This window comes from Myotis lucifugus, unplaced genomic scaffold (assembly GCF_000147115.1).
Source record: "Myotis lucifugus unplaced genomic scaffold, Myoluc2.0 scaffold_3, whole genome shotgun sequence".
NCBI classification, from domain to species: domain Eukaryota; kingdom Metazoa; phylum Chordata; class Mammalia; order Chiroptera; family Vespertilionidae; genus Myotis; species Myotis lucifugus.
In genome coordinates this window covers 12,362,866-12,386,610 of record NW_005871051.1, presented here as the reverse complement: position 1 = coordinate 12,386,610, position 23,745 = coordinate 12,362,866, and the positions used below count along the sequence as shown (strand labels likewise).

At 35.4% G+C, this 23,745-nt stretch overlaps 1 protein-coding gene across 6 annotated transcripts in view; it reads left to right on the top strand.

Moving 5' to 3' along the window:
* Window positions 1–247: 247 nt before the first annotated feature.
* KANSL1L (KAT8 regulatory NSL complex subunit 1 like) overlaps window positions 248–23,745 on the top strand; it is an 84,918-nt gene continuing 61,420 nt past the window's right edge. The window contains exons 1-3 of one of the 6 annotated variants that reach the window (XM_023760866.1): window positions 248–1,216; window positions 5,706–6,822; window positions 18,604–18,745. In XM_023760866.1, coding sequence (XP_023616634.1) covers window positions 5,735–6,822; window positions 18,604–18,745 — 1,230 coding nt within the window. In that variant the 5' untranslated portion in view covers window positions 248–1,216; window positions 5,706–5,734. The remainder of the gene's footprint in view (window positions 1,217–5,705; window positions 6,823–18,603; window positions 18,746–23,745) is intronic. The other 5 variants (XM_023760853.1, XM_023760846.1, XM_023760857.1 and 2 more) reach the window with 5 other exon arrangements.

Here is a 23,745-nt window from a genome sequence, read left to right as displayed (position 1 = left end):
AGGATGACTCTGGATTTTATTCTAACTACTCTAGTCCTGGTGCACATGATTCATGCACGGGTAGGGTCCCTAGGCCTGGCTGGTGATCAGTGCCGATCGGGGCCTACCCCCCCCCCCCCCCGCCAGCTGCCTGCTGCCTGCTGGGGCCTTCCTTCGTTCTGCACCACCCCCTGGTGGTCAGCACACATCATAGTGGGCGGTCGAACTCCCGGTCGGTCAAACTCCAGAGGGGATAATTTGCATATTAACCTTTTACTATATAGGAAATGACATCCACTTATCTGCTGTATGTCAGATAGTTTTTCATGTTGGCCATATAGTGGTTAACAAAATAGTAAAATCCAAGCCTTCTTAGAAGTGTTAATGATAAGTGTAGTTGTTTATGTAGTGGTAGAGTTTAGAATAATCAGTTGGGAAACATTGTTATACACAATGATTACATATTTAAATAATTGGAGTAAGTGCATTTATGTTTTATGCTAAAACTATACCAACATAGTTTGACCTTTTTTTTTTTTAATTTACAGGAGACATTTATTTTCATGAGTTCCTTTTTGCTGCAAAGTAGACAGATTTTCAGGTTAGAATTTCTTACAAGGATACACTTGAGAATAGAATACAGAGGAACTGCATGCAAATCCTAGAATAGGAACTGTGATATGGTGGGCCTTCCTAGACTAGAACCCAAAAGTTTTCATATATAATTGTATTAGTTATTTATTGCTATGTAACAAATTATCCCAAAATTTAATGGCTCGAGTATTTTTCTGTGGGTTAGAAATATGCATGGCTTGGCTGGGTGCCTCTGGCTCAAGGTTTCTCACAAGACTGCAATCAAGGTGTTGGCTCAGGTGGTAGTCATCTGAAGGCTTGACTGGGGAGGGATCTACTTCTCAGATTACTCACATGCTTGTTTACAGGCCTTAGGTCATGGCTATCTGTTGGCTGGAGACATCATTTCTTTGCTATGTGGGTCCTTTCAGTTCACAGCATGGCACCTAGCATCCCTGAGTGAGAGTGGCAAGATGGAAGCCACAGTCCCTTTGTAGCCTAATCTCGGAAGTGAACATCCCATCATCTCTGATGCATTCTGTTTTAGTGACTAAAAGCAAGTCACTAAATCTAGTCCACACTCAAAGGAGAAGATTATCCAAGGGCATGAATACCAGGAGATGGGGATTATTAAAATCATTTTAGAAGCTGCCTATCATGCCAAGTAAGCCTTAGATATCTCACCAGAGTTGTTTTTGTGTATTTTTTTCTAGTTCTCTACCATAAATGTGCCTTAGCCACTCTCAATCTACATTTCGTTCCCTTTCCTTTTGCTATCAACTCTAGTTCTTAACTATTAACCTGTGTATATATTCTCTACCTCTTATTTTTAGTTTTCCCTTATCTTTAGTTTGTCCAGGGCCTAAGGAGAACTGTACTGTGTCATATTTCACCTCTTTCCCTTCTGCTAGCCACTTTTATTAAATCCTTAACACTCTGTTAAACTTTTTGAGGGAGAGTAGGTGGGTAGGGAAGGGGTAGAGTATGGTATCTGTTCAATATAACTACTTCACTAGAAAGAACACTGATTAAGGCAGTTTCCCTTAGAGAGCAATAATAGTTATTTAAATACTGTTGCAGATATTTATAGGTTAGAGATACAGTCATTGAGTTGATCAAGTGACAGAATCTTGAGATTTCCCAATGCTAATAGCTTGTTTTATGATTATATATTTCTCATAAAAGTAGAATGAAAAATATATACTATAATATATATTATAAACCCATAATCTGGTTATTTTTGTTTGTTACGTTTTTATTTAGAAAAAATGAAAATGGTATATATAAGATTTATTATTTTTTAGGCATTATATAAAACGGTTCTCAACCTTCCTAATGCTGCGACCCTTTAATACAGTTCCTCATGTTGTGGTGACCGCAACCATAAAATGATTTTCGCTGCCACTTCATAACTGTAATTTTGCTACTGTTATGAATCGTAATGTAAATATCTGATATGCAGGATGTATTTTCATTGTTACAAATTGAACATAATTAAAGCAGTGATTAATCACAAAAACAATATAATTATATATGTGTTTTCTGATGGTCTTAGGCGACCCCTGTGAAAGGGTTTTTCGACTCCCAAAGGGGTCTCGACCCACAGGTTGAGAACCGCTGATATAAAAGTATGTAAATTTTGAGACATATGGAACTCTGGAAGAGGAATATACATAAATCTCTATTTTTTTTGAGACATCATCCTCTATAATAAAAGCCTAGTATGCAACCAGGAGTTCGACCGCTCGCTATGACGTGCGCTGACCACCAGGGAGCAGCGGGGAACATGGTCGGCGTCTGCAACGGGGAGCTGGCAGCAGGCTGCAGTGAAGGCACTGCCGGCTCCGACGGGCCCCGACAACAGGGGGACCGTGGTGGGATGGTGGAACAGGTGAGCGGGCGGCGCCAGGCCAAGGCAGGTAAAGTGGGGGCCGATCACCCTGCAGATGGCGACTGGCGGTGGCGGCCCCGCCCCTTGCCATAATTATTTTCCTTTCAATGTGCACGAATCCGTGCACTGGGCCACTAGTACATCAATAATTCTATACATATAGAAAAGGCAAACACTTATTTTTTTATCACACAGAATTAACATCCGTTAACATACGTTCATTTTGTGTTTAGTCTTTTCCCCCCAAGTAATAAAACTTTGTAGTTAAAATTTAACTTCTTTTAAACCTCCATTATTCTGTTTAATGGAACTTGATGCAGCTACTGTTATAACCTTGGTGGATATTTTTCTGTTTTGTTTTTTAAACACATAAACAGATAAACACCTAAGTACATATATGGTAGGTATCCTTTTTCTTTAACTTTATGCTTTTTGAGGTTTGTCCATATTGGACATATAGATTCAGCCACTCTTTTTAATTGCTATATAGTATTCCATCACGTTTTATTATGCATTGTTAGATATCTGGATTGCTTTGAAAGAATATTTTGCTATTAAAAACACTGATCTCTTGTGCATCTATGATACGTTCAGACTTAAAACATTATTTTTAATTTGGTAGTTGGAAAACTGGTCTCTAGTTTTTTTATTAATCTACTAGAGGCCCAGTACACGAAATTTGTGCATGGGGGGCGGGGTTCCCTCAGCCTGGCCTGCACCCTCTCACAATCTGGGACCCCTTGGGTGATGTCCGACTGCCTGTTTAGGCCCAGTCAGACATCCCTCTTGCAATCTGGGACCACTGGCTCCGAACTGCTCGCCTGCCTGCCTGCCTCGTCGCCCCTAACCACTCACCTGCCTGCCTAATCACCCCTAACCATTCTGCCTGCCTGTCTCATTGCCCCTAATCACTCGCCTGCCTGCCTGATCGCCCCTAACCACCTCTGCCTGCCTGATCGCCCCTAACCACTCTACCTGCCTGCCTGATCACCCCTAACTGCTCACTTGCCTGCCTGATCGCCCCAACTGCTTCTGCCTCGGCACCCGCCGCCGCGGCTTCGTCCGGAAGGTCGTTCGGCTGTCTGGTCTAATTAGCATATTATGCTTTTATTATTATAGATATTTCCTTCATTACTGGTGAGCTTGAGTATATGTTTAATGACTATTTGGATATTGTCATCTGTGAAATGCCTGACTGTTCTATTCATTGCCCATTTTTAGGAGTTCCTTATATATTTTGGATACTAATTTTTTTTGAATACATTTTATTGATTTTTTACAGAGAGGAAGGGAGAGGGATAGAGAGTTAGAAACATCAATGAGAGAGAAACATCGATCAGCTGCCTCCTGCACAACCCCGGATGTGCCCACAACCAAGGCACATGTCTCCGACCGGAACCGAACCCGGGACCCCTCAGTCCGCAGGCCGACGCTCTATCCACTGAGCCAAACCGGCTAGGGCTGGATACTAATTCTTTGTCTAGTATATATGGTGTAGATATTTTTTCCTAATCTGTGCCTCGCTTTTAACCCTATATGTGTTTTTTTAATTGCATAGAAGTTTTTGTGTCTCTTTTTCCTTTTGACTATTCTTGCTCGTCTTTACAAGGAATTCGCTTTTGGTTTTCAATTTTTAAGTGGGAATTAAAGGCATAGAGTTACAACTAGCACATTGTATGGGGACATAAGATATATTAGTGTGGCCATTTAAGTGACTGTTAACTGTCATGTGTTGAAACAAAATTAGGGAGTATCATAGTTCCAAAGTATCTACAAAAACTTAAAATTGTTAATGATTAAAATTTTTTCACGAACTATTCAGTCTTCATAATTTTTAATGGTACTGAATTAACTTTTCTATATTTCACAATATATGGTTTTATATTTCTTCTTTTGATAAAATACAATGAAATTTGTTTAATTATGAGATAAATCTTTAGTCGTCATCTGGAACAGTCCCCCTATTTCCATGCAGGATTAACAGCTCTATAATGATAACTGATGACTGCCCATTTGTGAGAAGGAAAAAAAAGTTATTGCAGATGCTTTTTCAGGAAAAAATTTTGTGCATTGCAGATTAGCCGAGTTTTCATTATTACATTTTTAACAACTATTAAATTATATACTTTTTTATTTGTAGTTCAGCTCACTTATATCTTAAATTTCTAGTATATTTTGGTTATTTTTACTAATACTGTTTAGATTATAAAATTTAAATGAGAAATGGAGGTTTTGATCAATTTATTATATTTTTTAAAGATAATTCATTCTTACTTTTGGCTGAAAGTATGGTTTTGAATTACATTTTAAAGTATGATTCCCAGATTTCAGGTTGGAATTTTTTTACCTTCTCTAAACCAGTGGTTCTTAACCTGTGTGTCGCGACCCCTTTGGGGGTCAAACGACCCTTTCACAGGGGTCGCCTAAGACCATCAGAAAACACATATATAATTACATATTGTTTTTGTGATTAATCACTGCTTTAATTATGTTCAATTTGTAACAATGAAAATACATCCTGCATATCAGATATTTACATTACGATTCATAACAGTAGCAAAATTACAGTTATGAAGTAGCAACGAAAATAATTTTATGGTTGCGGTCACCACAACATGAGGAACTGTATTAAAGGGTCGCGGCATTAGGAAGGTTGAGAACCATTTCTCTAAACATTGTTTAAAAACGGAATCTTGAGATGTACAGTTGGGCTTTGAACAACATCTGTATGAACTACATCAGTCCACTTACACACTTGTTTTTTGTTTTTTTTTTTCAATTAATACTGTAAATCTGTTTCTCTTCCTTATTTTCTTAATACCATTTTCTTTTTTCTAGTTTACTTTATTGTAAGAATGCATATAACATACAAAATATTTGTCAATCAACTATGTTACCATTTTGGGGGGAGTCAAATATGCCGATTTTTGATTGTGTGGGAGGTTGATGCCCCTAACCCCTGCGTTGTTCAAGGGTCAACTGTATTATATTCACAAATATTTGTCTAATACTGTGCTAGGTAGTGTGAAACTTTAATTGGAGTTTTGGGTATAGGCCCACAGTCAGAGTGAAGAATAGTGTAGTGCTAGTTGAATTCCTTATGAGCTAGGAAAGAGCAGAGATAGTGTTAGGAATTGGGAAAAAAAGGAGTTTGATTTAGTTAATATTTTAATCAGAAACATTAAAAATGTTGCCCCTGGAAGGCGTATAAGCATAAAACTCTTTTCTAGATATCTGATTACTTATTTTTACATTGCTTTAGGTTTCCAGTAATTATCTGCAGGATTCGCCATGACCCCAGCTCTGAGGGAGGCAGCAACAAAGGGTATCTGCTTTTCATCTCTACCAACTACCATGGAGTCTGACAAGATGCTATGCATGGAAGGCCCAAGAACTATGGATGAAAAGCTAAAGGGAGACACTTTCTCTCAGATGCTGGGATTTCCAACTGCTGAACCTACTCTTAACACTAATTTTGTGAATTTAAAACATTTTGGCTCCCCTCAGTCTTCAAAACATTATCAGACTGTTCTTTTAATGGGTTCTAATTCTACATTAAATAAATACAATAAGAATTGTAAACAAAAGAAATTAGGGGAACCCAACTGCAATAAGCTGAAAAACATACTGTGTAATGGCAGCAACATTCAGCTCAGTAAAATTTGTCATTCTCATTCTGAAGAGTTCGTCAAAAAGGAACCTCTGTCAGATAACACAGGCCATTGCATGACAGATGTAAAAATTACTTTGGATTCAAATATAACCAAAGACACTAATGTAGATAAAGTACAACTACAAAACTGTAAATGGTACCAAAAGAATGCACTTTTGGATAAAGTTACTGATGCTGAGATTAAAAAGAGTTTATTGCACTTTGCTCAAAAGAAAATTGGGCCTGGCCATTCAAATGTGCCTGCTAGTTCCTCAGCTTCTGAAAAAGAAGAGGGAGTGAATGCTCGTTTACTTAATTGTATAAGCAAACAGAAAATTTTACTTAGTCAGGCTAGAAGAACTCAGAAACATTTGCAGATGCTCCTGGCAAAGCATGTTGTTAAGCACTATGGTCAGCAAATGAAATTTTCTATGAAACATCAACTCCCCAAAATGAAGATTTTTCATGAACCTACTACAGTTTTGGATAACAGTTTTTCTAAATGCACTGAAATTAAGCCAGACATCAATTTATTGACTGCCGAGAATAAATTATGGAATGATACAAAAAATGGCTTTGCACGGTGTACAGCTGCAGAAATCCAGAGATTTGCACTGTCTGCTACAGGGCTGTTGACTCATGTTGAAGAGGGTCTGGATTCTGATGCAACTGATAGCAGCTCCGATGACGATTTGGATGAATATACCATTAGAAAAAATGTGGCAGTGTAAGTGCAAAATTATCATTAGACTTTTTCCTGTTCTATATATAGTGGCAATTTTTTTTATTTCAAGATATATTAAAAAGAAATAGATTTTCTATAAGCTTAATGCCTTAATCTTTAAGTTATAGAACTGACAAAATTTAAACGTGTGTTATTATTTAAACTGCTATGTTTGAATATATACATGCTATTTAAAAAAAGTTATTTATCTAGGAAAAACCAACACAGGAATAATAAAAGCTAACTGGCTGTAAGTAAGCATTGTTCCTATTCTTGAATAGAATAGGCTATAGACAAGGCCTAACATTTTGCTTAAGTGATCTAGCCAATATGTATATCTAAACTCAAAAAATATAAAGTCTACACATAGGGAGCCCTCATTGACTTCAGAAGTTTATCAGTTGAGAGTATATATAAGTTGATCTACATTTATTTTTAACTATTTATATATTTGTATTCAAAGCTTTCAGCTCTGGTCTTCACCAGCTTAGTAAATTTTTGCTAGATTAATGTAGCTAAAACAAACTATAATGTCAGGTTTTAGATACCTGTTGAATTCTTACCATGTGCTAGACCCTAATGAGTCTAAATATTCACAGCCTCTATCCTCTTGGAATCTAATCTACTTCAAAGAGGTTTCTAGATATGAAAACAAAACCATAAAAACAAAGCTAAATAGTTTCACTTATCATGTTAATATTCCAGAACAGCTCTATCTCATGGAAGTTTCTGAGATGATGGAGTGCTCTATATCTGTGTTACCCAGTAGGCACTAGCCTCGTGCGGCCAATGAGCACTTGGTGAAATGCGACCAGAACAACTAAGAAACTAAATTTTTAATTTTTTTAAAATTTGAATTACTTTTATTTAAATAGCCAGATAGAACATAGTTTTCAATCTCGCTTCCAGGGAATCTGGTAATATTCCTAAATTTAAATTGATGCAAAGTACTGTGTATACGTGGTATTTTGGGAGGAAGAAGTTCAACATTTTTATCTACTTCTCAAAGATAAATGAGAATCATTATAGAATTAAGCTGAACACGTTATTTTTTATTAATAAAAAAGACAGTTTATTAATTTTTATAGGCGGGAATAAAGTGTAAAGCACAGTCTTTTGGTGTTCTGTTATCACTATATTTGACATTTGTTTGAATGTGGGAGTTAATAGTTATTGAGCACATACTATTTTTCTGACTGACATTGTGGTATTTATTTTATATATGATATATTAATTGATCTTTGGAATGCATAATTGATTTCTGAATGTTGAACCAGCCTTGCATACCTAGGATAAATCTCACTTGGTCATAGCATATAAATTTTTTTATACATTGTTGAATTTGATATAGCTAATATTTTGTGGAGGATTTTGCATTTATCTTTATGAGACATATATATTTGTAGTTTTCTCATATGTCTTTGGTTTTTGTATTAGGGTAATGCTGGCCTTATAGAATGAGTTAAGAAATAGTACCTCTGTTTCTATCTTCTGAAAGAGATTGTAGAGAATTGGACAAATTTCTTTAAATTTTTGGTAGAGTTTACCAGTGAACCCATTTGGGCTTGGTGCATTCTGTTTTGGGATGTTATTAATTATTGATCCAATTTCTTTAATAGATATAAACCTATTCAGATTGTCTATTTCTTCTTGTGTGAGTTTTGATAAATTGTGCCTTTCAAGGAATTGCCCCATTTATCTAAGTTATCAAATTTGTGTATTTAGAGTTGTTTATTTTCCTTTATTATTCTTTTAGTATTCATAGACTTTTAAGGGATTTCTACTCTTTCATTTCTGATATTATTTTTTTCATCACTCTCTTTTTTTTTTTTTTGAGTTGCCTGGCTAGAGGCTTATTGATTTTACTGATGTTTTCAAAGAACCACTTTTTTGGTTTAATTTATTTTCTCAATTGCTTTCATGGTTTCAGTTTCATTGATTTCTGCTCTAATTTTTATTATTTCTTGTACTTGCTTTGGCTTTAATTTGCTCTTTTTCTCATTTCTTAAGGTAGAAGCTCAGATGATTGATTTTTAGATCTTTCTTATTCCTAATATATGCATTGTCTTAGCTACATCCCATACATTTTGATGATTTGTATTTGCATTTAAGTTCATAATATTTTAAAATTTCAGTTAAGATTTCTTCTTTGTCCCACGTGCTACTTAGAAGTGTATTGATTAATTTCCAAGTATTTGGGGATATTCCAGTTTGTTTCTGTTACTGATTTCTACTTTAATTCTATTGTAGTCTGAGAGCAGACATTACGTATATGATTTCTTTTTTAAAAACATTGTTAGAGTGTGTTTAATAGCCCAGAACATGGTCTCTTTTGATGACTGTTTTATGTTAGCTTGAGAAGAAGGTGTAATCTGTTGTTGGATGTACTGAGCTCTTGAAGTCAGTTATTTTTAGTTGATTGATGGTGTTGCTGGGTTTACCTGTATTTATACTGACTTTCTGCCTGCTGGCTCTGTGCATTTCTGATTGGAGTGTTAAAATCTGTACCTATCATAGTGGATTAATTCATTTCTCCTTGCAATTCTGTCAGTTTTTGCCTCACATTGTTTGATGTTCTTTTGTTAGGCTCATAGACATTAAGGATTGTTACCTTCTTGGACTGTTGACCTTTTTATTGTTATGTAATGTCCTGATTTCTCCATCTTAACTTTGCTTGCCCTGAAGTCTGCCCTGAATGAAATTAATATAGCTACCCACTTTCTTTTGATTAGTGTTAGACTGGCATAACTTTCTTTATCCCTTTACTTGTAATCTGTATGTTTTATATTTAAAGTGAGTTTCTTGAAGACAACCGATAGTTGAGTCTTGTTTTTTATTTATTTATTTATTTATTTATTTATTTATTTATTTATTATTGTTTTGTTGCTTAAAATATTACAAAGAGTATTTGAGTCTTGTTTTTTAATCCACTCTGACAATCTCTGTCTTTTAGTTAAAGTGAATATTAATGTAGTAGATTAATATCTCCCATATTTGTCACTGTTCTTTATTTGTTGCCCATTTTTTGCTCTTATTTTTGTCTTCCACTCTTCTACATTTTGTAGTTATAATTGAACACTTTATATGATTTATTTTCTCTCCTATTTTTAGCATATCAGTCTTTTTTTTCTTTTTTTAGTGGTTACCCTAGAGTTTGCATTGTACATATACAGCTAGTCCAAGTTTTCTTTTAAATAACATACCTCTTCCTGGGTAGTGTAAGTACCTTATAATAACAAAATAATCCTAATTCTTCTGTCCCTTGTATCACTTTTACTTATACACAAGCATACACATACACATACACATACATACATAGATACTAGTACACATAGACGCACACAAATACAAACTTGATTACATTGTTGCTATTATTTTGAACAAATCATTAGTTTCATTGTCAATTAGACCCGTTAAAGATAAGAAAAATAAAAGTTATTTTCCTTCACTTATTTTCCAATGTTTTTTTCTCTTTATATAGAATGCTGTTTCTAACCTATATGATTGTACTTCTCTCTGAAAAACTTTACATTTGGCATATAGAGGAACAATGTCAATAGTGTGGAATTTGGTTTGGAGTTTTTTCCAAAACACTGTAAACACGTTAATGTTTTAGAATGATGAGTGGGAAAGCTTTTTCACAACTAAAGAGAAAGCCTTAGTAGTATAAGAAAGATGCTGAAAATTACCTTCCTATATTGCAATAAAGTTCTGGTTTATTGGCTTAAAAATTGCTATATATTCCACTATATTAAAAGATCAGGAAGTTCTGAGTTCAGTTGAAGTAGCTGTGAGGATAGTTCACTTTTGTTAAAAAGAAATTGATCAATAAAGCTACCTTTATATGCTATTTCAAATTTTTATTAACCTGGTCTCTGTTAGAAGTGAATATCTTCTCTCTTTCGTTTCTCAAAGGAAGAAGCATGAGTTCCAGGATATGAAGCTTTAAAGGATGGACAGGCTTATTGATACAAATGCCAGTGGAAACTTAAACTGTACTAATATTTTTATAAGGATTCTTATTGTTTTTTTAGGACTCAGATTTTTCAATTCCATAGATTTCGAGTGGTCTGGCTCTAATTTTTTTCCCTCTATAAGTTCAGCTATTTTTATAGAACATGGTATTATTCGGGAATGCATCTACTGTGTTATAGCAGAAACGCTTGTACTCAATTCTGGATTGATAGTGATAATCACCTTTCTGAGAAACAAGAGTAGTCTGTTTTTTATCTCTTTTCATTTTTTCATTGTCCACTGTAGTGGTCAGCAGGGCCATCACTGGTCCATTTGTGTGCAAGAGAAGAAGGTACTCCTTCCTCTAAGCAGAGTTAGATTTGTAATTACAGGGCTTGGGTTGGAGAACTCGTGGTGGATTTGAGCTCTGCTTGTCCTTTTGGGCAAGCCCTTGTGCAGTGTATAACAGTGGTCCCCCCTTATCTGCAGTTTCTCTTTTCCTGGCTCCAGTTACCCATGGTCACTTGTGGTTTAAAATATTAAATAAAAAATTCCAGAAATAAACAAGTTATAAGTTTTAAATTATGTACTGTCTGAATAGCATGATGAAATCTCAGGTTGTCCCACCCACTCCATCCTTCCCAGGACATGAATCATCCCTTTGTCCAGTGTATCCATGCAGTAATATGCTATCAGCCTGTTACTTAGTAGCCATTTTGGTTATTCCCTGACTGTCGCAGTATCTCAGTGTTTGTGTTCAAGTAACCCTTACTTAATAATGACCTCAAAGTGCAAGAGTAGTGATGCTGGCAATTTGGATATGCCAAAGAGAACTCGTAAAGTGCTTCCTTTAAGTGAAAAGGTAAAGTTCTTGACTTAAGGAAAGGAAAAAAAATCATATGCTAAGATTGCTAAGATGTTTGGTAAGAATGAATCTCCTATCTATGAAGTTGTAAAGAAGAAAAAATAAATTTGTGCTAGCTTTGTTATCACACTTCAAACTGCAGACTTACAGCCACAGTACGTAAGTCCTTAATTAAGATGGAAAAGGCATTAAATTTGGGAGTGGAAGATATGAACAGAGAGATCACACATAACTTTTATTATAGTACCTATACTAATAAAGGTTAATATGCTAATTAGACCAGATAGACCAGGCGTCTTCCAGACAAAGCCGTGGTGGCTGTGAGGGCCGAGGACAGGCAGCCGCAGTGACCAGCAGTGGCGGCAGCAGCAGCAGGGCGATGGGGGCGGCGCCTACCCCTGATTGGCCCAGTTGCCTCCCGCAGAGGAAGGCCAGAGGCAGCAGCAGCAGCAGGATGATGGGGCGGCACCTTCCCCTGATCAGCTGGGTGGCCTCCTGCAGAGGGAGGCCAGACTGCAGCTTAGGCCCACTCCCCCTGGGACATCCCCTGAGGGCTCCCGGACTGTGAGAGGGGGCAGGCCAGGCTGAGGGACCCCTCCCCGCCATGCATGAATTTTTGTGCACCGGGCCTCTAGTATTGTTATAATTGTTCTATTTTATTATTAGTTATTAATCTTTTAGTGTGCCTAATTTAGAAATTAAACTTTATCATAGTTATGTATGTATAGGAAAAAATATAGTACATATGGGGTTTGTTACTAATCATGGCTTCAGACATCCACTGGGGGTGTTGGAACGTATCCCTTGTGGATAAGGGAGGCTACTCTACATTGGAAACACTACATGGTGGCCTGGTTTTCTGAACAAAAGAAGTACGCACATGTGCAAACACACAATGCTTGTTTAACTGCTAAGTGCATGACTCAGACTATTCCTTTAGCAAATATGTTTAGACTAGTTTAAAAATTCATTTATTTGCTTTATTTGTATGCTGTTTGTCAGTGTTTGATGTTATGCAAGGATTTTAAAAATAGAGTTAAGACTACTTAACAGACCATTAACTTTCAAAATTTTTTTTCATACAGTAGACATAGAATAGTATTGAGAGTACATAAGTGGTCCCAAAACTCTCTTTTTTTTCTTTCTCTTATCCTTTCTTTGGCTGGGGGGAGAAGGGTGGATAGATGGTAGTAAGGGAACAAGATTAAATTTGGCAATCTGATTTGAAATTCTTGTAAACTAACACTAGAAATTTCTGTTCATACAGTTGACAGATTTGGTTCTATCAGAGTTCTAGGCAGAACTGTAAAATATATTCAGATTGTTTTTTCTCCCTTTGTTTCTCCTTCCTTTTTAGTTCCAGTCTCATATTTTCCTTGGACATCCTAAATGAACCCTCCCCACTTGATTTATCTCCATGTCAAATTTTCCTAGCATTCATAACTGTTCATTGATTTATTTTGTTAGTGGTAGAATATTAATGTTATTGACCTGTATGTCAATGAGGCTTCGTTTTCTTAAAGACAATGAACATTTTATTTATTTATTTATTTATTTTTTAAATATATTTTATTGATTTTTTACAGAGAGGAAGGGAGAGGGATAGAGAGTTAGAAACATCGATGAGAAAGAAACATCCATCAGCTGCCTCCTGCACACCCCCTACTGGGGATGTGCCCGCAACCAAGGTACATTCCCTTGACTGGAATTGAACCTGGGACCCTTCAGTCCCCAGGCTGATGCTCTATTCACTGAGCCAAACCAGTAGGGTGACAATGAACATTTTAATGAGAACTTGTTAACCTAAATGATCCTAATGGCACAAAATATTTTTGAGGGAGGTGTATATTAAGTAAGGTATATGCTAAACTTTCATAACAAGACACCTCAACATGAATATGTCGATTTTTTCCCTCATTTAATAGTCAAGAATTAGCTTTGCTTTATAGGTTTTTTATTTGTTTGTTTGGTTTTGTTTTCAGGGAACTGTTGGCTTTGCTTTCCTCTAGAATTCTCTCCCTACCTGAATTGTTGAAAATAATTAACCAGTACTTCATCTGATTTCCACACCCAATCATTTTTTTTTAATACATAAAAGTTCTTTGACTTCTAGCCACAATGGAGTGGAGTTATTGGTACTGTACTTGCTCTTTGGCTGTACTTGATGAGCAAACTGGACATAATACAGGGTGGGGTCATGGCCAGTTTTCCAAGTGGTTAGAGCATCAGTAGGCAGACCTAAGGGTTGTGGATTCGATTCCCAGTCAAGGGTATATACCCCGGTTCAGGTTGGGGCACGTGTGGGAGGCAACCAATCCATGTCACAGTCAAGGTCTCTTTCACAGTCAAGGTCTCTCTCTTTCCTCTTCCTTCCACTCTCTCTAAAAATTAATGAAAAAAATATCCTTGGGTGAGGACTAAATAAAAAAAACACAGGGTGGGGCAAAAGTAGGTGTATAGTTGTTTGTATGGAAAATAACATAATAATTAATAAATGATAATATAAGAATAAACACTTTTGCTTACTCACAACTGTAAAGCTACTTTTGCCCTATCTTTTATTTGAGACAGTCACTGTTTTCAGAAAATGAACACAGTGGGTGTAAGGCAGCAAAGGTTAGAGTTAGAGGTTCAGTGATTCCTGAGGAAAGAGAAACAGATGAAGTGACTCTGATTGCCCTTGTGTTCTGCTTGAAGGCATTTTATGATCTCTGATGCAGGCATAGAAAGCTAAGTAGAACACAGTGGCCTTAATTGAGACAAAGATTAGAGTTTGGGAGGCTGAAATAGCTGGAATTAGTAGATCAGAGTACTGAAATTGAGGGATCTACATATGCAATTAAAAAGCTCCAGAAATCATCATGTGGTCCCCTTGAGATAACTTTTTGAATACTAAGCTATGCATGTGTACATGAAACTCCAAAGGGACAGATAAAGAACTATTAGGAAGCCATAATCTGAACAATTTCCAGCACTCATACACAATTTGGAGATGTTTGAGTTCTGAATAAGTAGAGTGAAAGACTTTGTCAAAGATTTGGAGTGTTCAGTAGAGACCGCAGAAAACTCACTCTTCAAGAGTGAATTAGCCCTAGTTAGTGGCTACTCTATCTATACCTCTAACAGGTCTTAAAAGCAAGCTTAAAAGAAAGAAGTTGAAAAGCAAGTAATTTAACAACATCAGGGATTGGAGAATTACATCAGGGATGGAGAATTACAGCCCATGGACCAAATTCAGCCCATTGACTGTTTTTGTAAACAGTTTTATTGGAATACAATCACATCCATTCATGTATGTATCATCTATGGCTGCTCTCATGCTATTATGGCAGAGTTGAGTAGTGGTTAAAGGTTCTATGTGGCCCACAGAGCCTAAAATATTTACTCTCTGCCTGCCTACAGGAAAAGTTTACCAACCCCTGGTCTAAAGGAATCAGATTTCAGGCAAGGATAAGCTCTTCCTGGGTGAGCAAACACCAGTGGAGAAGTTTGGCATAATTTAATGTATTTCTCCCAATATAATTCTTATTTTTCTTGGGCTAGTTATTTTCTACAACTGGATCTTCTTTTTTTGACTTTTTATCATAGTTAATTTATTCTTGTTAGTGAGCTAAAAATTTATGTTAAAGGCATAATTTATACCAGCCCCTCTTTAAGTCTTAGTAATGTAGGATGTGATATTAGAAAGTTCTGTCTTATTCTGATGAACTACACTTGAGGGTCAAAACAGGAGTGTAGGTTCATGATGTTTGACAAGAAGTTAGTATCAAGAGAAATTATACTCAAAACAATTTGGTTTAAACAGCTTGTGCTTGTTTTCTTGACCAAGTTAAGTGGTGACTGCAAACAAGCAAGAATGGCGATTGAAGGCATATGCTGCTGTTCTGGGGACTGATTAGTCTCACTGCCCAGGGGGTCTCCACTCACTGATGTCTTCGCCCTAATCTTCACTGGAAGGAGGAGCTCTTCCTTAGGGTCAGCATGTGGTGGTCTGTTACAGACGCCACAGAGATGCAGGGAATCCGTGTTAGCAGTCTTATATGCTAATTGGGAAGTCTAGACACTGGGTATTCCTCATATTCTTATTTGTTTGTTGTTGCATCAGCTATGTTCTCATTGGTTATGCTCTAAATTAAGTAAACCATTACATTATTGGTTATATAAGTTGTTTACATGAAATCTGTTTTGACTTAAGGGTAAAACAGGTGTTAAACTCCTATGAGTGAGATAGCCACATGCTTATCTGTAACATGTTTGCAATGTTAATTATTTTTGAGAAATACACTTTTTAACCAAGGAAGCATTTTTTTGTGGAAAAGCTTGTTTACCATTTTTAATTATAGCGAATGTATTTTATTTACTCCTATTAAAATGTAGGGTAATGTATCCTTTACAGATAATTCATTTTATATACCACAAAGCCCCAGTATTAGTTTATTTAAATTTAATATGATATTGCTATTTTTCTATGTTAGTATAAGTTAATATAGTGTATGAACATAAAAATGAATTCTCTAAACTTAACTTGAATATCTGAATATCTTTATTAGGAGTACAATAACATGAACTCCACGAAAAATATTTATTATATTTTACCATTAGCTAATCATCATTTTGATAGCCAAGCAAAAGTGCATGTTATAGGGAAATTTTCCAACTGGAACAAAACTTACTGAAAGACTAAGATCATCGTGGATTTCCCCATGCTTACTACACCATACTTCTACAAGTCCTATCAACTTTAAAATGAACCTTGAATCTATCTTCTTCAACTCTTCTTTATCTCCTACCCCTTTCCCAGTCCAAGCCATTTTTATCTTTTATTCAGAATAGGCTATATTTAGAGTGACAGTTAACCTCCTAATCTCAGTAGTTTAACACAGCAGAGGTTCACCTTGGCTTACATAAGTCAGTGTAGGTTGGCCTGTGATCCTCCATCCTGTGGCTGTACTATCTGCACTAGTGACTTCGAAGGTTGTCAGGTGGACTGGAAATGATTAGGTCACTTCTACTTATAGCCCATTGGCCAGAACTAGTCTCATGGCTCCAACTTAAGTGCAAGGAAATATTCGGAGATCACTATCTCTGTCACATCCAGATTATTATAGTTGCATCCCAATACTTTCCTTATTTCCTCTCATGTCCCACTTCAATGCTTTCTCTACCTGGTAGCCAGAGTGCTCTGAGAAAAATGTTTTTATGATCTTGCTAATAACTTTGTTTTTGTATAAAATCCAACACTTTACCCTCACCTATGCAACCATTGCATGATCTGGCTCTTGCCTTCCTCACTGATCTGATGATTGGCACTTAGTGATATTAAATATCTGTGAATAGGCATTCTCTTACTTTGTCTCTGATTATAAAAATGTGATTTAAGAGTGTCAATTTATAAAATCACAATAGTGACTATAAACTGAATAAAGAATAATTCCAAGAGAAGTCCTAATATATATGAAAGTCTCCTTAATCACTTTGTGCGCAATTAGAATCTTAAAAAAATAGCTTTTGGGAACATTGATATAATGTAAAATCCTGTTATAATGGGTAAATTCTGTATAGTAAAGTTACAATTGTAATATGTTTCTCTGACAATAAATGATCTCTTATAATGTTTTCTTTGACTAAAGTATATATGAAAGACTTTCTATTACGATTTCATCTGTTTTTTAAAAAGTAATAAACTTGATTTTTTAGAGCAGTTTTAGGCTTACATCAAAATTGAGCAGAAAATACAGAGTTCCCACCCTGTACTCCACAAACGTAATCTCCCCATTATCAACGTAACCTCCCCATTATCAACGTCCTTCACCAGAGTAGTGCATTTGTTACAATCTGTGAACCTACATTGACACATCTTTATCACCCAAAGTCTATAATTTATATTAGGGTTCACTTTTGGTCTTGTACATTCATTCTATGGGTTTTGACATTAAATGCCATTTTTAAACAAGTATTTCATAAAGCTTGTGTTTTTCCATTAAGTAATTTTTGTCCTTCAGTTATACCTTCAATCTCTGTCAGGTTTTTCCTTTAATCTGAAGTTCCTAATCTCTCTCTCTCTCTCTCTCTCTCTCTCTCTCTCTCTCTCCCCCCTCTCCCCCCTCTCCCGCTCTCCCCCTCTCCCCCTCTCCCCCTCCCCCCCCAATTCAAATAGTTGTTTTCTACTTGGTGTGGTTGGAGTATTTTAATACAGTAATTAATTGGTAATCTTACAAAATGTGGATTAGAGCTGCACCCTTGCCAAAAGATAGAGGAGCTAAGGTTCAGTTCTTATGTTCAAATATGCATGAAACAAAGGCTTTACCTAAATTCTTGGTCATCTCTGGCCTGTGAGTCAGGTTTTAAACAAGCTGTTTATTTTAATAAACATGTCAAAATCTATATATTTGGTATGCATATTTGAAATGCAACAGAGCATTCATCATTGATAATTTTTGACAATTTCTTTAAATTGATTTTAAGTATTTAATTATCTAATAGTGATTTCTGATTTAGCAAATGAAACTTGCATAGAGTACAATTGCGTAGCTAAGGTTTGTTACTTGGATTTAGATCTAGCCCAGTTCAAATGACTTGTCTGAAACGTGACATCTGGCTGCTAGAAAAGCCTCATGCAATAGTTTTTACATGGTGTTACTATTGTTATTCTTGTTTCCTTTTCTTTGCTGGCCCACTCCTATTTCAGCCCTTCCACATTAATAAAGTATTAAGTAGCAAAGGAGATTACCCTACTGCTGATTAAGTAACATTGAATAAAAACAGGTGTTTGTGGAATGGAAAGATAAGAAAATTGAATCTTTTTCTGTGATAAGAAGTTGATATGCCATTCTCAGTTCATGTAATTAGATGTTTTGGAAAGGAAATTGGGATTGTATGACAGGAGTCAAGGAAGTTATTAAGCAGCCTCTGTGAAAACTTGATTGCCTTTGTGCTTTGACTAACAATGTCTATGTTGTTCACAGTAACTGTAGTACTGAATGGAAGTGGCTTGTAGACAGAGCAAGAGTTGGCAGCCGATGGACGTGGCTTCAAGCCCAGATTTCAGAGCTAGAATACAAAATCCAGCAACTAACGGATATTCACAGGCAGATTCGTGCCTCCAAGGTACTTTCAGTGTTCTTCTATTTTTTAAAAAAATATTACTGATTTAGTTTGTCCTCATCTCTCCACACAAAATAATTGTTATAGGTTTTACAAAAATTTAGTTAAGACTTTTGATATATTAATTGCTATAAATTGAAGCTATCTTTATAATGCCTTTGTATTTATGGTGACCATTTTATCATACTTAAGCAATTCTGAACTTTGTTGGATTCCAGTTAATAGAAAATGATATACATTTCTGTAAACTTCTATTTTGTTGTCATGTATTTTATTGTATGTAAGAAATACTGAGTGTGTATCTTATTGAAATCTCCTTAGAGTTTTTTGTTTTGTTTATTAAAAATTTATAAAACATAAAGTGTTGCAGAAAGCAATATGATGAACACCTGTGTACCTTCCCCCAAATTTATCAAATATTAAATTTTTGCCAGTATGCACTTTGTTTCTAGAATAAGAAAGCATTACCTGTGCAATTGAAGTAGTTGTATGGTCCTGCAGCCCATTCTCTTTCCCCATACCACTGTAACCACTATTCTGATTCCAACATTTTTTATATTTATTATTTTTATGAATTTTTATAGTATTAAATATATTGGGGTGACATCAGTTAACAAAATTATATAGGTTTCAGTATGTATGTTTTTATACTATTGGCAAATAGGTATCTGTGTCTACAAATAATATTTATTTTCTATGCTTTTGAAGTCTGTATAAATAACTACAAACTATTTTGCAACTTCCTTGTTTTTGCTCAGCATACTATTTATGCATTTTTATACTTCCAGTATGTTATTTAATTATATGACTAGAATAGAATTATATGAATACAATGAAATGTTTATCTCTTCTCCTATTTTATTTTGATAGACAGTGTTTCCATTTTTACGCCAGTAAAAATAATAATGCAGTGACTATCTTATGTTTTTGTGAGCATGTGGAGAGCTCTTGGCTACATGTCTAAAAGTGGAAGTGCTGGGTGTTGGGCATGGCTGTCTTCAATTTTCTTATACTCATTGATGTGACTGGATTCCCACTGGCAGCAGTGCATAAGAGCTCCTGTTTCTCCACATTCTTGCCTACATTTTATATTTTTTGACCTCCAGTATAATGGGTGTGAAGTATTATTTTTTTGCTGTTTTAATTTGTTACTGAATGTTGTGAGATTGGGCCTCGGTGTAATTAATTATCCAGGGTTTTTTTTCTGTCTAAGAGTTAATATATCGTTTTTATTCTTTTTTGGTGATGGTGGTGGTGGTGTGTTCTTGAGGATTTGGATACTATTCTTGGTCAGTTGTAAATATTACAAATCTCTTGTAGGATTTACAGTCTACGGGAATACAAATTAAGCAAATTATTACACAAATAAATGCTGTTTTAATTCCAACCAGGGGAAATTTAACATGGGATTTCCCTAGCTTAAAGATATATTGTTTCTCTAAAATTGTAGGGTGTTTGCTTGGAACTAGTATATTTTCCCATAGAAGCAATAGCAAAAAGAGCTCTCCTGCAATTCCATGAAGTCTAATTTAATATAAATATTGCTAATATCTCGATAACTTTTTTTGTGGGAAATTGTATTCAACATGGTGAAAATGTGGAGATAATGTTGTAATGGAGGAAATATTGGTGATTGGTTTGAAAACAAAAAGCTGTGAAGGGAGGACTTCTGGAACCATGTGGTTAGCCCAACCCACCTAGGGTCTGCACATAAATAAAGATTAATAAGTTTTAGGCTCTGTCTGTCATGAGTTTATATTTTGGTAGGAGTGATAGACCATGTAGATAGATAGTTGCAATATGATGTAATACATATGTGCAATGACACGTGTTTTTAATAACATATAGATGTGGCATAGAGAGAAAACTTATTTTAGGGTTTAGCATGTGCGTCAGAGAAGACATCAATAAAGAGGTGATGCCTCAGTATGACTTTGGAGAATAAATAGTACTTTGCTTGATGAATCAATAGAACTAGAAATTAGGAAAGGGCATTTCTTAAAGGTTTGAAGTCAATAAACAACAAGATCTTTTTTAGGGATAACAAAGTATTTTATTATGGTATTCAAAGGAGCAGAAAGTATGAGTTGTCAAGGACAGGAGAGAAAGGTACAAAATCATCAATATGATGGTGATATCTGTAGGAAGGTGTATGGAAAGACAGAAATAACACCTTAGGCTTAATGGTTCTCTCTGTTGCATTTGAGGGAACTATGTTCCAGAATAGTTTCCTGATGGAAGTTTCCTATTCAGTTACTGTAGTGACTGTTTCTTATTTTAAACCTGTCTTCACTGGGGCCGTCCTTCAGTTGTAGTGATTTTCCAGTCCTTTCAAGATCACCAAATAATCACTCCTCTTTGATCAGTTTCTTAAAAGGATATATCACAAGCATTTTTATAGCAAAAAGAGTAGTAAGCATGAGCCAGATTTAAAACAATTTACAAATTTCCAAGAAACTGGGTTTCAGCTAAATTGTATGTTTTATGTTTTAATCTAGACCAGTGGTTCTCAACCTTCTGGCCCTTTAAACACAGTTCCTCATGTTGTGACCCAACCATAAAATTATTTTCGTTGCTACTTCATAACTGTAATGTTGTTACTGTTATGAATCATAATGTAAATATCTGATATGCAGGATGGTCTTAGGCGACCCCTGTGAAAGGGTCGTTCGGCCGCCAAAGGGGTCGCGACCCACAGGTTGAGAACCACTGACAGTCTAGTTCATATTGCTTTGACTTGGGAAAAGATATTTTAATATTTTGTCTGTTCTAAGTAGTGCTGTATAATTGTTGTTAGACATTTTTAAAAGTTTGATTATATGTTTATATTTTTTAAGTAAGTTGTTTTGAGGAGAAAAAAATCTAAACTTCCCAGTAATAATTTATATGGCCTTACTTACATTTGTCTTGGTTTAGGGCTAGGCTAGATGTATATCTGGCCCTTTGTTCCCTTAAGAATCCCGTTATATTTGTTTTATGGAAAATGCTATTAATATTATGCTATCAAAATATACTATTTCTTTATTTTGGTAGTTTATCCTTAAATTTCTTAGGAATTAATATGTTTAATTGCTTATCTGCAATTTAGTTGAGCTGTTACTATAATGAATAGAAAACAAGCACTTTCTTTGTTCTTACAGCTTCTTGGGTTATTATAAGAAAAAAGCATTGAGAAGAGTAGTTATCTTGAGAGAGACAGAACTTTTCTGTTTAATGTATCTTGAAAGGAAAGAAAAACCCTTTCTTCTAGGTTAAGTTAGAGATAAGGGGAAGGGAAAGAGATCGAAAGATGCTCTCTTGTAAATAATCTGTTTAAATCAGTGCTGGTTTGTGACTGGTCAGAACACACAGACTAGATCCACTAGGAGATCTACAAGTGTAGGTGTTGAAGCTATCATTTGCCCTTTCTTTGACATATTCCAGGTAACCTCAATTTTTAGAGAGGAGAAAGCAGATGTTAACAATATCTCTTCCTTGTTCTTGTAGTAGCTTCATAACACAGTATAATTTTCATATTTCTTCTTTTCTCTGCTTCAGCTTTTCAGTAAGACAACAACTAGCTATGATTTCTCTTTGAGATTTTTGTTTTGTTATCCTATAATAGGACGTTCCACATTTTAAATTATACATTTCTTATGTTTAAATTTTCATTTAAGTTTTTTGCTTAAAATTAGCCTTGGTGACTTTATATAAATAATAAAGATGCTGCTAAGACAGTTTATTTTTTCACACTATGTCTTCTCTATGAGGACCCTGGGAGTGGGGTGGGGATCTCTCTAGTGTTATTATCAGATACAGTTGTCTCCTCTGGAGCAGTTGATTTGCTTTCATCTCAGGCTGGAGTTTTCACTTGTCTCAGTTATCTCAATTCATTATTTTAAAGAATTTTTATATTTTTGTTATTGCCTTGTTTTATGTATCATTGTACTATTCCCGATTTTCTAAAATTCAGCTTTATTGAGGTATATACTTGACAAATAAAATGATAACATATTTAAAGTGTACATCATTATGACCCAACACACACATGTCCTTTTCCTGAATTTTAAAAACAGAAACTATATCTGCAGTGACTCCGAAGAAATTACTCCTCTTCCCTTTCTTCTCTATTCTTGGCCATGGCAGAGAAAAATCATGTCCATTCTTCTTACACTATGAGAGTTTTGACCAGGGCAGTAGTTTAAGGGAAAACAAATAGGTTATGATGTTGACTATGAATGTATCCCCAGTTAAATTTTTAAAGTATTATTCTTCATTTAACTAATTATGGTAGGTCCCCTACCATATAAAAAGATAGTATCCTTAGGTTTGTATGTTGAGCTTCTGAAATTCAGAATCAACTTATGTATAGAAACAATATTATAAGTAGGAGTTATGAAATCAGGCTAATTCAGAGCAACTTGGCCCATAATATAAACTGTAATCAAACAGAATTATAGTTAAATTGGTGGAAACATGTATTTCTTTTACATGAAGTATTTGTGAAAAACCCAGTAAGAGACTTGTACAACTTTTGAATGGACATTTCAGATATTTTAAAGAGTTTTTGTGATTGATGATACTATATTTATCAAGTCTAATTTAATTTTTGAAAATATCAAATAAAACAAACTTCTTTTAAATATACTTCTTCAGATTTCTTGACAGCCGTATTTGTGCATACTAGAAAAATAGTCATTGAAATGGGATCAAAAATTGGATCTTCTTGCCCTGGCTGGTGTGTCTAAGTGGTTAGAGTGTCGGTCCACACACTGAAGGGTACGATTTTGATTCAGGTCAAGGGCACATACCTGAGCACAGGTTCAGGCCCAGGTCTCAGTTGGGGCACATGTGGGAGGCAACCGATTGATGTGTTTCTTTCACCTTGATATCTCTCTCCCTCCCTCTGTCTCTCTCTCTCTCCCTTCCTTCCTCCCTTCCTTTCTTCCTCCCTCCCTCCCTTCCTTCTACTCTCTCTAAAAAGCAGTAGAAAAAATATCGTCAGGTGAGGATTTGGGAGAAAA